The sequence below is a fragment of the Leopardus geoffroyi genome, chromosome A3 (genome assembly GCF_018350155.1).
Source record: "Leopardus geoffroyi isolate Oge1 chromosome A3, O.geoffroyi_Oge1_pat1.0, whole genome shotgun sequence".
NCBI lineage: Eukaryota > Metazoa > Chordata > Mammalia > Carnivora > Felidae > Leopardus > Leopardus geoffroyi.
In genome coordinates, this window is record NC_059336.1 from 20,941,696 (window position 1) to 20,956,053 (window position 14,358).

The 14,358-nt window shown below is 55.8% G+C and overlaps 1 protein-coding gene across 4 annotated transcripts in view; it reads right to left on the reverse strand.

Annotated features, from left to right (window-relative positions):
- PPP1R16B (protein phosphatase 1 regulatory subunit 16B) overlaps nt 1-14,358 on the reverse strand; it is a 102,342-nt gene that overhangs the window by 18,204 nt on the left and 69,780 nt on the right. For 2 of the 4 annotated variants that reach the window (XM_045444612.1, XM_045444613.1), the window contains 3 exons: nt 7,363-7,433; nt 3,238-3,383; nt 1,234-1,337 (listed from right to left, as the gene is read on the reverse strand). In XM_045444612.1, coding sequence (XP_045300568.1) covers nt 1,234-1,337; nt 3,238-3,383; nt 7,363-7,433 — 321 coding nt within the window. Of the gene's footprint in view, nt 1-1,233; nt 1,338-3,237; nt 3,384-7,362; nt 7,434-8,589; nt 8,733-9,741; nt 9,824-14,358 lie in introns of those variants that run through there. The other 2 variants (XM_045444614.1, XM_045444615.1) reach the window with 2 other exon arrangements.

Genomic DNA, 14,358 nt, shown 5'->3' on the forward strand with positions numbered 1-14,358 from the left:
CCTTCATCTCTCCCATGGCTGTGTCTGTAGCACGAGGGCTCAATGCTTAATGAATTTCTGTTACGGGCATGAATGAATTAGCGAACATGTAACTTCTGAATGGCAAGTTGAATAAACTGGAGTGGAAGGACCCGGACAAACATTCGATAGCCTGACTCTCCGACTAAAAGTCTAAGCGTAACTGACAGTTACTTCATGGTGTTTAAAAAGGCGAAAGTGATGTGTTCTACAGAAATGTCCCTCAAATCAAACATTCTTGGGCAGAACTGAGGGGAGGTCTATACACTCGAAAGGGGGGGAGAAAATTACACGTTTATTATCACCAACCATGAAATGAAATACAGTTATTTCCTTCCACCGGGGACGTGGGGAAAATCCACAGAATTAGCAGGTGCCCGTGACCGTCACCAACAGAAAACTGCAGGTATTTTCTTACTGTTTCGTGAATTAACGAAGTTTCTACGTAACACGTTTAAAAATGTTTTGGTAGCCATGTTTTAACATGACTGATCTCCGCTATGATGCTGGGAATTTGAGAACCGCATTTAAAAGCACTATTCCTGAAGAGGTGCCCCTGGATTCACCAGACTGGTACAAAAGTGAAGGACCCCTGCAGCAGAGGAATAGGGAGAGCCCGGGCCAGCGACCACATCGGTGGCTACTGCCCCAACCCGGAAGGAGACTCAACGGCAGGGTCCCGGCCGGACCTCAGACTGCAGTCAAGGGTCTGGATTTGAGACTTCTTTGCAAGGAGGCCTTCAGAAATATGCGTGCGGGGTGGTGGGGGCAGGCAGGTCTCTGATTGCCACATTTGTTTCCTCTCTGCAGCTCATTTGTGAGCTGAGAACAGCCCACATCTTGTTTATCCCGGCCCCTGGCAGCCAGCGTGGTGCCTGGCACAGAGCGGGCACCCGCGAATGTTCTTGACTCTCGATTATGTTTCCAAAGGGGAATATATCTTTATTGTGAGTGTTTATTGAATTGAATTGTCACAGCTGACGAAGAGGAGACGAGGCCAGCTGAGGCCGCCCGCGCGTGTGGGTGACGTGATGAGAACAGTGCCTCCCTCCTGCACAGCACGTTTTCCAGGGGCCTTTTGTGGCCTCGTCCTGTTAGTCACCCGGATAACAACCACGACGAGGACCCATCCTACTTCCTGAGCGGGGAGCATGAGGTGGGCCTGCAGCCAGCTAACGCGTTCACCTGTGCCCATCCCTGGTACCCCGCCCTTACCCTGGTACGCCATGCACGTCTCGATGACATCCAGGGTGGGCTCATCCTCACAGAGGTCGTAGGGCATGTTTCCATCTGAGTTGACGGCGAGCAAGTCGGCCCCACTGCAGAAAAAGAGTGAGCGTGAGGGCCGGGGAGGGGTGGCTAGGGTTGGTCTGGCTGCCTCGCCCCCGCCGCCCCCAGCCTCTCCCCCGCAACCCCACTGGGCACCCCAGCACCCACTGCCCCTCCGCCTCGCTGGGGCACCCCAGCCAGGACGGCAGCTTCAGGATCCCCGGGGGCCTCTGACGGGAGCTCCCAGGAAAGCTGTCCCAAGCAGACCACCCCCAGCTTGCTGCTCTGTTGGGCCAGCAGACAGGCGCTTGAGGACAGATGTCAAAGTCTTCCTTGGTGACGATAGTACAAATAACACTAACGGCACAAATTATCACACATCTGCTTAGAGCCAGGCTTGATCTAAGCCCTATACACACATCGTCTGAGTGAACCTTCGTGCTAGTCCTTTTGAGTTGTTATTGCGGACCCATCTCACTCAAGGGGAAACAGTCACTTGTCCAAGGTCACCCAGCAAGCATGCGGGAGGGTCAAGGTTCAAACCCCGGCTCTATTTCAGTCCTTGTCCACCGGCTCCCCCTGACCTTCTCCCAAGTCCTGGCCCAAAAGGCTGACAGGACAGGGGCAGGACAGAGCCCTGGGGCTCTCTGGCAGAATCTGGTTTTTGGCCCAGTGGTTCCCACACACGATCTTGAGATGCCCTGCAGAATTACCCGGGGAATCACCGAAATACATTGCAGCTTCCTGGGCTCCGCTCCAGACCTCCTGAAACACAGTCTCTGGGGGTGCAGCTTTGGATTATGTATTCTGAACCCACGCCCCACATGATTCTGGTACAGATCAGCGCTGGGGACCCACTGTACTCGGCTGGCACTCCCTTTTCCTCTGGGCACCATCACTGATCAGGCTGTGGCCACTCGATGTTCCCCGCGGCTCAGTCAGATGTGCGATAATTTAAAATTGAATGTTGTCTTTTCTGTGTGTCTACAGAACCTGAGCAGACTGGAAAGCCTTCTAGGGCAGGAAAGAACCCTCAGAACAGCATATATAGAAATGGCCATATTCCTAGGAAAAACACTGCCACGTGGTGCCCCTCAAAGCAGGTTCTGTCCTGAAGAAAAGCATGTAAATAACATTTGAGAGGCAGGGCCAAGGAAGCAAGTATGTTTTTTTTTGTTGTTGTTTTTTTTTTTTAATAGCAAAAGAAACCAAAAATGGCAACGAAACCCAAAGAGAGTAGAGGAGATGAATGTAAACTCATGGACCCACAGAGACAGAAAAAAAAGAGATTTAAAAAAAGAGAATGCTACCCTGATACAAAGCCAGACCAAGACCCTCCAGGAAATGGAAACTACAGACCCATATCCCTTGTGAACACGGATGCAAAAATCCTTAACAAAATACTAGCAACCCCCACTCAGCAGCATATTAAAAGGATTCACACCAAGACTGATCGGGATTATTCCTGCAATGCAAGAAAGGTGAGTTTTTATGTCGTGTGCTAATATTTTGGGGGGAAACCACAGGGAGGGACAGATTGAAAAGAGACAAGAGCAGGTGGGGGAGAGGGGAAAGTGGGTGACGGGCAGGGAGGAGGGCACTTGTTGGGATGAGCACTGGGTGTTGTATGGAAACCCATTTGACAATAAATTATATTAAAAAGAGAGAGAGAGAGACAAGAGTGGGAAAGGAACACAGAGGTGGAGGGAGGAAGGGAACTGGGAGCCAGAGGAAGAGAGAGAGAAACAGAGACAGAGGTGAAGGGAGGGCATGGGGAGAAAGACAGACACACGAGGCACCACAAGAGACAGAGAAAATGTCACCGCAGGAGGAAAAGGAGAGACAGAGAGGGGAGCGGGGGGGGGAAGGGGTGGAAGGCAGAAACAAAACAAATAGAAAACCACCAAAGGCAGAGGGGAGGCTGTCCCTGGGGAAGAGAGGGTCACGTACTACTGAACGAGGATTTTCACCAGGTTGATGTGACCGCAGGTGGCCGCGGCATGCAGGGGCGTCCACAGCTCGTTGTCCTTGGCATTCACGTTGGCACCATGGGAAAGGAGCAGCTTGACAATTTCCTCGAAGTTGTCGATGCAGCACTGTGGGGGGTGAGGGGGGACACAGGGTCAGCTTCAGCGGGGCCCCGGCCCTTGCGGGGTTCCCCTCGAGAGGCCACAAGAAGGACAGTGCAGCCAAACTGTCTGCATTTAAATCAAGTTGCATTACTCACACACTGTGTGACATTGGGCAAGCCACATAGCCTCTCTGAGCCTCGGTTTCCCCACGAGAAAGTTAATAACATTCAAGATAAAAATATAAGTGAAATATAAAAAATCCAAGGGGCAGAGAGAAAATACTTTGTGAGTGGTGGAAACGAAACAAAATTTTGAATGAGGCTTCAAAATCTTGTTCTTTTTTGGGGCGCCTGGGTGGCGCAGTCGGTTGAGCGTCCAACTTCAGCCAGGTCACGATCTCGCGGTCCGTGAGTTTGAACCCCGCGTCAGGCTCTGGACTGATGGCTCAGAGCCTGGAGCCTGCTTCCGATTCTGTGTCTCCCTCTCTCTCTGCCCCTCCCCCGTTCATGCTCTGTCTCTCTCTGTCCCAAAAATAAATAAACGTTGAAAAAAATTTAAAAAAAAAAAATCTTGTTCTTTTTTAAGCCCCAAGTAACCAAGCCTCCCCCCCCCCCCCACCGCCGCAAAGAACCCTCCTCCACATCAGGGCTCTGGGGACCCTGACAGAGTCCCTGAAAGGACACAGCCAGGTTTATGCTCTGGCCTGTCCACATTTAGGTCAGCCCTGGGGACAGGGAAGGCTCAGGAACCCGTAGCCCCCCAGGGAGACAAAGACCTCTGACAGCCACCGGAGCCCCCAAACTCCAGGGACAGAGAGTGAACGATTCCAAGGGGACAGGGGGGCCTCAAGCCAGGGCCCTGAGAGGACAGAGGCGAGGATAGAGGAGGAAGAAGACAGGGAGTCACTCTATAGACCGGGATGGAGAAGCCAGCCCGGGACAAAGCAGGCATCTGTGCTCAGTGCTGCCCCATCCAGGGAAGGGCTTGGTCCCCGTGCAATGGGAGACGTGGCAGAGTTATACTCAGAGGAGCAACATAATCAGACTTGTTTTTAAAAAAAAAAAAAACCCTTCCTCTGGGTGCATGTGGAGAACAGACTGCATGTGAACACTTTTTGAGGAGAGGGGACAGGGAGAAGCTATGGCAAAATCATCCAGTTAAGAGACGACGGTGGCTGGGCCGACAGGACTATCTGTGGACATGGGGAGAAGTGACTGGATGCCAGCAGAAGGATCAGGGGCACTTTTGGGAGCCCATGGCCCTACGTGGCGATGGGGCTGGGGATAGGGTGGTCTCATGGCCCCCCACCCCATCCCCGGCAGAGCCAGGGTTCAGTGCCAGGAGGACGTGTGGGAAAAGAGCAACCGTTTGTGCGGATAATGCCAGAGATCTCTTTCCAGCCTGTCTAGAGTTGGCTGGGTCTGAGGGCATCTCTCCAGACAAGTGGGGCAGAGGTGTGACCCCAGAGGGGTGTGCCTCAGGTGGTGGAGAGAACCATGCAGTGGCACAGCACGGCCAGCAGAGGGAGCCAAAGGCACTGGAGGGAGGCAGTGGGGACCTACAAGGGGCCCCTGTCACTGGGAGCTGGGTCTGGGGAGTTCCTGTCCACAGCAGGAGCAGGTCAGCCCCTGGTGTCAGGAGACAGCCGGGCCAGAGAACCCACCCTTAGGGCTACAGAAAACGTGAGGACGGGGTAGCGGAGGAGCTCAGGTTGAAAGGGGAGGGGACTGCGCACCCAGAATTGCAGCCTTACGAGAGGGATGCCCAGGGACTGGACCAGCCTGCACCTCCGAGGCTCGGCCAGAGGAAGGGCTGGGTTTGGGGTGCACGCTGGGGCGGTAGGTGGTGGGGTGGGCAGGCCTCCTCCCCTACATTCCCCAAGGTGGGAAATGGCACCTGCGGTTGGATGACTCCTCCCGCCCCCTCACTGCCCACATCCAATCTCTCATGGGGTGTGGATGCCACCTTCTAAATCACTGCCCCCAGCCCCACTGCCCTGATGCGGCTTCATCATCTCTCCCTGCCTCCCCGTCGCCCCCCTTCCCACACCCTCAACCCACAGAGCTCCTCCTCGTCAATCCATGAGTCCCAGTTTACAAGCCCCGAAGGTTCCCTGTTGCCAAGGGGAGGAGAGCCACACGCCTTTACCAGGCGTGCGAAGGCGCTTCCAGCCTGTGTTGGATGCAGCCGCAGTGACACAGCAATGACAGCCGGGCAGTGGCAATAACAGCCTGTCACGTTATCAAATAACCCTGGCTGGTGCTTTCTGAGGTGCCGCTAGGGCCACCTCGCTAACTTTGGGCCACAGACGACCTCATTCAATCCTCAGAGCAATATTCCGAGTGCCGCACAGCCCCGCGAGGCTAGCGCCCTTACAGTGCAGATGCACAGGACATCCCATCACCCTAGAAAATTCTACTAGACAGTGCCGGCCCTGAGCCTCAGTTTCCTGGGCTATAAAATGGGAACCATAATATTTCAAAGGACTGTTGAGAGGATCAACTACACTTCACATAAGTGGCTCTGCACAGAAGCGAACGAGGTGACAAATTGCACTAACGATAATGCCGCCTAATATTTATGCAGCGTCAGGAGACGCTTGAAGGGCTGTCATGCGTATTCGTTTAATCCTCGCAACGGCCCAGTGAGGTGGGCACTTACTATTCTACAGATGAGGAAAGTGAGGCACAGAGAGCTTACGTAACTTGCCCAAGATCACACAGCTAGAATTAGTGGGTGAATGAAGCCCTGCGGAGCGGAAGAGAAGCCAAAAGGACAGATAGGAAGCCACTGGGCTGATGGCTGGGGGTGGGGCTCACGGGTAGGGCAGCGGCCAGTCTCCGTCCATCCCTTCCTGCCCTCGTGAGCTCATGGAGAGGCTCTCGGGGAGAGAGCTTGGGGTTCAGGCAGCCTGGGCTCCCACCTGCCAGACTGCGTGCAAGTCCCACCTGCTCAAAAACTTGGGCCAGGGCACCGGAGACTTCCGTGTGTTCAAGTCAGCACGCACATATCGAGCACTGACTGTATACCAGCACGGGGAAAGATGGTAGGACGTACCAATGGGCAGGAGACACGGGCTCTGTCTGGATAGAGGGAGGCCAGCATCGAATGGCTAAAATGGCTACCGGAGAAGGTGCTCAGAAGAAAAGGACACTATACGATAGCACAGCTCTCAGGCTCTTGCTGCACACGGGGGTTAACCAGGGCACACCCCCACACGCCATGGGAAACGTGGTGGGAGGAGCCAGTGTGTGGAAGGAACAGAAAAGCCATGCGGCTGGAGCCCGGAGAGGCAGGGAGCATGGAGCACTGGTCAGGGGCCAGGCCTCGAGGCACCATGTGGGAGGACACCAAGAGTGCTTTGAGTAACATCAGACTTTTGGCCCGAGCATCTCTGAGGCCACCGCGGGAAGAACGAAACACAGCAGGGCAACTGAATGCCGGGGACCAGCTAGGAGGCTCTGGCAGCACCCAGCTGAGTGATGACAGCGAGAACAGCCCCTCTCGGGCCAAGGGGGGGCTGGCCCATCGCGCCGCCCCGGAAAGGATGTGGGCCACGAGGGCACCTGGTTCATGGCCACGGACCACGGCTGTGCGACCCTAGGCGGCTCACGTGGCCTCCCTGTCGATCACCCTTCCCACCAGGGTGGACGGAGGCCTCGGCGGGTGCGAACAAACATGCTTCGTAAACCTCAAGCTCAGAACAAACTTGCTTTGTTTGTCGAGCCCTTCGCTGGGCAGAGAGGACGCGGTGACAAAGGCTCCCTGTGCTGGGAGGCTGTGCGTGTGCCGCACGCACGTGTGCCCAGGGGCTCCGTGGGCGTGTCGGTGACAGACACGCGCATCTCCCAAGTAGACAAGAGCCTTTCAGACGAGACAGCTGAGGCTGCCCTTCCTCCCCTCCGCCCTGGGGGTTCCGGGCAGGAAAAGGCCGGGAGATGGCGTGACCGTTCCGCTGGGGCGCGGGGATCCAGGGACCCCAGGTCCAAGGACCTGGCCTTACCTGGTGCAGGGCTGTGAGTCCATCCTCATTGCACAGATCAGGGCTGACCTTGTTCTTCAGGAAATAGCGCACTGCAACGGAGGGCAGAGGAGTGAGCAGGTGTGCGGGGGGCCCAGGTAAGACCCACCGCGCCCAGGTCCTGATGCGAACGTCCTGGGCACAGGAGGCAAGTGTGAACAGCTCTCCACCATACAGATGAGGAGCTGCTGTGGGGAAACTAGGGGGGATCTGGGAAGGGCAGGGACACGGCCGCTGCTTCTGCAGGACGGATACCGGCTCAGCACGCCCGGGGGGTGGGAGCAGGGGAAGAGACGAGGTCTCAGGCACAGCCGGGATGGACGCGGCCCCTCAGCTCCACCCTCACCAGGCCCAGTTCCTAGAACCACAGGCCTGTGGCCTCCCGGGCCCGAGGGTGAGCTGAGGTCCACATGAGGGGGGAGTCTGAGGCCTCTGCCCAGCCTTCTGGCAAGCGGCGACGTCTCCAGCAGGGCAGGAGTCTGGGGGCGGGGATATGGTCTCAGTCTCTGGAGCAGCCTGTCCACTATGGAGCCAGCAGCCGCATCTGGCTATTACAGCCTTTTATTTATTTATTTATTTTTAATTTTTTTTTCAATGTTTTTTTATTTATTTTTGGGACAGAGAGAGACAGAGCATGAACGGGGGAGGGGCAGAGAGAGAGGGAGACACAGAATCGGAAACAGGCTCCAGGCTCTGAGCCATCAGCCCAGAGCCTGACGCGGGGCTCGAACTCACGGACCGCGAGATCGTGACCTGGCTGAAGTCGGACGCTTAACCGACTGCGCCACCCAGGCGCCCCTATAGCCTTTTAAACTTACACTCATAAGGATTCAAAAGTCACGTCCTTGGTCACTCTGGCCACATTTCAAGTGCTCAAAAGCCACACGTGGCTACCGTATTAGAAAGTGCCGAAATAGAACGTTTCCATCCTCACAGAAAGTTCTATTGGACAGCGCCGCTTTGGGGCACTATAAATGGAAATGAGCCCCATCGCCAACTGTTAAAAGCCTTCCATAGCTCCCCAGTGCTCTGGGAACAAAGTCCAAAACCCCTCCTAAGACATACGGTGTTCGCATGATGGGCTCCCTCCTGCAGGCCTCCATCTTGCACAGCCCAGGGGGCACCGTTCATACCGCCATCTATAAGACCGGCACCCCCTGGAGCAGTGCGCAACTTGCTCAGCGGTACATGGTGCTCCTACCTACCTACCTCTCCAGTCCCATTCCTTAAACTCCAAACACCTTCCACAATGGTCTCTCATCAGTTACAGGGTCACCTTGCATCCTCTGGTCTCTGAGCTTTTGCATAGCCTGTTCCCACTGCCTGGAAGACTCACTCATCCATCCACGCGTCCCTTCATTCATCCACCCATCCGCTATCCATCCATCCAGCTTCATTCATACCTCTGCCCCTAACACGCACACACACACACACACACACACACACACACACACACACACCTGCTTCACTCCTCAACCTTCAGGTCTCAGCTCAAACTCCCCAGACGAGGCACTCCCCTGTTAGCATACACCCACAGCTCCTCTGTATCTACTTTATAGCCTTTCACAACTGAAATTACATAACCATCTGGGTCATTAGGGGCTTTGGGTCTGTCTGCCATAGGACACTAAGCCCCAAAAGGGCAGGACGGTGACCTGCCACTTACTGCCCCTTCCCCGAGGCCTGGCACACGGTAAGTCCTCAGCCACTCTTCCTGGACCGTGGCCTAATCGGCAGCCCCCTAGCTCAGCCCAAGGACACAGCCTCTCCGGCTCTGAGCAAATCAGACCACCCTGCAGTGGTGACCCCCACAGCCTCGGGGCAGGTAAGAGTTATGGCAAGATCACTGATCACCGAGGCCCAGCCTGCCGATCCAGGGGCCAGTGGAGAGCCCGTGGGGCTGGCTGGTGGCCTTTGGGAGAGCAGAAGTGGCCATTGTGCCCCTGTACAGGACGGATTCTGGGAAGGTTCTGCTTATACGAGGCAAGCCATCAAATCCCGCGGGGAGCGCCGGGGTGGGGGTGGGGGGGACCAGGCTCCCTGTCCAGAAGACACTCTTGGAGACAGAAATGAAACACCAGCTGCCAAAAGCAGCGTCCGTGTGGAGGAATTATTGGGAACCCAAGATGAGGAATCACTCCCATGGCGGGCAGTTATTTTCAGCCCAAGAGGTACGAAGCATCACCCCCATCTCCACGGAGCCCTTCGCATGTATGAGCCACGGTGTCCTTGGAAGTGTGCTCTGCCCCAGCTGGGAGCCTGGCTCTGGGCACAGCTCACTGGAGCAAAGAGCCCACGGCACGCGCCCAGGGCGCGACCGGGCTTTCCTGCCTCCGGTTCAGCAAGAAAAAGGATTCTTACATCCACAGTGCCTCCTTACTGAGCTCTTCCTGTGCCCCCAGGTCTGTGCAGAACCATCTTCCTTCATGGGGCTCCTGTCCGTAACGATTCCCCTCGTGGAGAAGAAGAGACAAAGGGTCATAGTCACAGGAGACCAAGCAGAGGAAAGCAGGTCCTCTGACTCTGAGGCCCTGACTGTTGACCACGGGGCTGCTCCCCTCTGCCCCTGAGGCCAGTGGGAACCAGCACTAACAGAGTGATCCACACACAGGACGGAAGAAACACTGCAGGTCCTGGGGGCACAGTCAGGTCTTTCAGAACCGTGTTAACTGCGAACTTGCACCTCTCACTTCCTGTTTAAACCCTCTCATGGCTCCCCACTGCTCTTAGAATGAAGTTCAAAATCCTTTCGTGCCCTTCACCGGGGTGGGCAAACTATGGCACAAGGGCCAAATCTGGCAGGCAGCCTGTTTCTGTAGATCAGGTTGTTTATTGGAACAAGAAACATTTCATTTATCTACATATCGCCAATGACTGCTTTCACCCTGAAACAGCACAGTTGAGTCGCAGAGCAGAGACTGTATGGACCACACAGACTAAAATATTTACTCTCTGGCCCTTTACAGAAAATGTTTGCTGGGCTTCAAGGTCCTGCATGGTGGGGTCCCGCCTACAGGGCTACCACCTTGCACAATTCCCAGGCTGCATTCCTCTCATCACGGTCTAGGGGAATGGCTTCCTCTGGAGTTGTGCAGTGTGCAGCTTGCTCAGCTGTACCCAGCAGTCCTGTCTCCCTACCCCTCCAGGCTCATCTCCCGAAAGCTACTGCCACTATTTTTTAAAAATTTTTTTAATATTTATTTATTTTTGAGAGTGAGAGAGAGACAGAGGGTGAGCAGGGGAGGTGCAGAGAGAGAAGGAGACACAGAATCGGAAGCAGGCTCCAGGCTCCGTGCTGTCAGCACAGAGCCCAACGCGGGGCTCGAACTCACGGGACGTGAGATCATGACCTGAGCCCAAGTCGGACGCTCCGCCGACTGAGCCACCCAGGCGCCCCTTATTTTTAAAACACAAATAAAAAACAACCACTGAGCTCCCGCCTGGTCCCGCCAGGCGCCGGGCGCTGGGGATGAAACCGTCAACATCTCGCGTTTCTCAAAAGCTCCTGGCCTGGCTGTAAAAGACAGAAGCATCTCTGTCGAGGGAGCTCCAAGCCTCTGCTGGCTCAAGGACCGCAACGAGGGGGTCCCCACCGCCCCCCATGCAAGCAAGGTCCCCCTGAGATGGCAAGGAGGTGGCTCCCACCCTCCTCTCCTGTATTCCTGCTCCTGGCACCCACCCTGTCGCTCCGCCCACACCTCCCTGGCAATCTGGCTGGAATCTGGGCCAAGCAGGGCCGTCTGCTCCCTTCCATCTCCAGCTGTAGCGAGTGAGGCTGAAGGGACCCATCTCGGCAGGAAGCTGGTGGCGGCTGCCTTTGCCGGGAGAAATCACTGCTGATGAGCTGGTGGTTTTTCTGCCACCTGACCCACTCTGCCCCACAGAGCAGACGGCCTGACCTCGAGCTGGTCTGTGTGGCACCTGCTCCCGGCCCTGGACAGAAGGACAGAGGTGTCTGTCCACCGAGGCGGACCTTGGGCAATCCACACTTGCGGGGGGCGCTCTGGGGCTGAGCAGCTGCCGCCCGGCCATGTGACTTGCACAGTCATGTCTGTGGGGCACCCACTCACCGGCCCTCCTCCCCTCTCCCCGCCCCCTCTCACCTCCTTTTCCACCCAGCGCCCAGCAACGAGGCCACATCCTTCCACCGCCTCCGAGGCACCGCGTGATGCAGTCTCTGCCCCTCCCTGAATCCCTCAGTGACCGATTCAGTGGCCGCTGGCTTCTTTCATTTACCAAATCAAAATGAAAGAAAACAAAAACAGAGCTCCTCCAGGCTTTTACACGTGCAGGTTCCTGTGGCTGGAGCCCTCCTTCTTCTCACTCCTGGGCCAGCGAACTCTTCTTCAAACCTCAGATTCCAGCTGAAACGTCACCTCCTCTGAGAGGCCCTCCCTGATCACCCCAGTCTCGGGCAAGTTGCCTGAGTTACCCACTCCCATAGTACCTTGCATTTCTGCATTTCAGCTCCGCAGCAGTGCCTCTCCCGATTTGTGAATACAGGCTGATCAGTCTACAATGATTATACAACTCTTTCTTTAGTTTTTTGGGCTCCACGAGGGAGCCCGGCTCTCAGCAGGGGCTCCAGAAATTATTGTAGCAAAAGCACCAGAAATCTGCTCCCTCAGCAAATTTCTAGTTTTCGATTATTATTTTTTAAATGTTTATTTATTTATCTTGAGAGAGAGAGAGAGAGAGAGAGAGCAGGCGGGGGGCGGAGAGAGAGGGGGAGACAGAGAGAATCCCAAGCAGGCTCCATGCTGTCAGCACAGAGCCCAACGCAGGGCTCGATCTCAGGAACCGCGAGATCATGACCTGAGCTGAAATCAAGAGTCGGACACTCAACCAACTCAGCCACCCAGGCGCCCCAATAAAGCATTCACGATAGTCGCTATGCTGTGCATTAGATTCCATATAACGAACTGAAACTTTGTGCCCTTTGGCCAATATCTAAAAAAAAAAAAAAAAAAAAAAAGGTAACTATATAGGGAGATGGGTATGTGAATTAGCTTCACTCTATTAATCATTTCTCTCTCTAGATCAACACCCTGTTGTATATCTTACATATATTCAATTTTTTTTTAATGTTTATTTATTTTTGAGACAGAGAGAGACAGAGCATGAACGGGGGAGGGGCAGAGAGAGAGGGAGACACAGAATCAGAAACAGGCTCCAGGCTCTGAGCCATCAGCCCAGAGCCTGATGCGGGGCTCGAACTCACAAACCGTGAGATCGTGACCTGAGCTGAAGTCGGACGCTCAACCGACTGAGCCACCCAGGCGCCCCTCAATTTTTATTTAAAAATAAAAATTTTAAAAAGCAAGTCTATTGTGTGAATGGACGAAGGAAGGAAGCGAGGGAGGAAGGGAAGATTGCTCGGGGGGAGGGGGGGTAGGGGAGGGCCCACAGAGCTGCTTGCCCCTGGGACCAGGGAACCCTGGGGACATGCATACAGCCCTGCACACACCACAGGGCGTGGGACTCAGGAACTGAAAAGCCACAATACGGATTTGGTACAGAAATGAAGCAGCAAATATCCCTCCCTGAGCCTCCACTGGCAATGCAGCCGGACCCGGCAGCTGACTGCAGGCGTCCTTCAGGCCACTCCCAGGCCGGGCACGGACACCCATCAGTCCCCTCCTGCCCAGGGTCCCAGACCTCACGCCCTCTGCCTGACACCTTCCGTTGCTCTTTGTGCAGCCAGCCCTAACTGTGCCGGGCACGGCGTTAAGCACTTTGTCTTTCAATCCGTTAGTCTTCCTGATCCAGTATGAGGATTAACGACCGGCTAGTATCACCTGCCTGCTATTATTGCCCCCAATTCACAGATGGGAAAACTGAGGCTCAGTCTTGAGCAAGGGAAAGGACTTGTCCAAGGGCACGTGTCTGGGAACGGCAGAGCTCGGACTTCTGACCTCGGCTGGCTGCCTCCAAAAGCTGAACGCTTCACCGCTTGGCTAAAATTGTGGCCACACAAGGGCCCGGGCAGGAACGTGGACGGCAGAGAGAGGAGCAGGGTGAATGCAGCAGAGAGCCACAGACAGGATGAAAAGCCAGAAGGGCCGGGACCATCGCCGATCATTCAGTGTTCAGTACTGGTTAATGAAGACAGTGATCCGTGATAGTCATCACAGCGACCCTCTTAGTGCAGCCTGCAGACGGGGACGCGGTGGCACAGAGGTTAACACTTAGCCTGAGGTCCCGTGACAGGTGAGTGGCAGCTCTGGGGTAGACACAGAAGCCTGAGCTCCAATGCATCCTCTGTCCATCTCCCTGCTGCACCTCCGTTCTAGGCAGACCCCCCCACCCGATGCCAGGCACGCGGGAGGCACACGGCCAGCTGCGACGCCAACCCACTGGGCTGCTCCCCCTCCACAGAGTCTCCCGGGGTCCAGCACGTGCAGCCTGGTCCAACCAGCTCCTCCACCTGCCCTCCCGCTCCCCCCCTTCCCAGGGTGCTGTCGGGGTGGCCGGGCGCCCAGCCTGCTGCTCAGACACTGCCAGGAGGACCAGCACTCTCAGAAAGGTTGTCCTGGGCCCTCGATGCACCACGCCTCCAAACTCACTCGACTGCAACCTCTCCACCCACCACTGCCCCCCCCCCTCCCTGGAGCAGAAACAGCCAGAGATAGCTGCTTCCAGGGAAGCCCAGCCGCCCCAAGGCTGGGGGTAGAGATTCAGTCAAGTCTAATGGTGGCTTCTGCAGGGGCTGGTGCAGCCCATCCCACTGCCGGCCGGTTCACCCCAAGATGCCGGACGGTGACTCAGCCGCGGTGGAGGGTGGGCAAGGCAGACCCGGGCTTCCCTCAAAGCCACATCCCCAAGTGCAGGCCCCAGGAGCCAGGCCTTGTTCTTCCCCAGGGAGCCTCTCTCCAGGACCCATCTGGGAAGAAAAAAGGGCAGACGGTAACAGGGTTGGCAAGGAGGAAGGGACTCCGGAACCCTTATATGTTGCTGGTGGGAATGTGAAATGGGGCA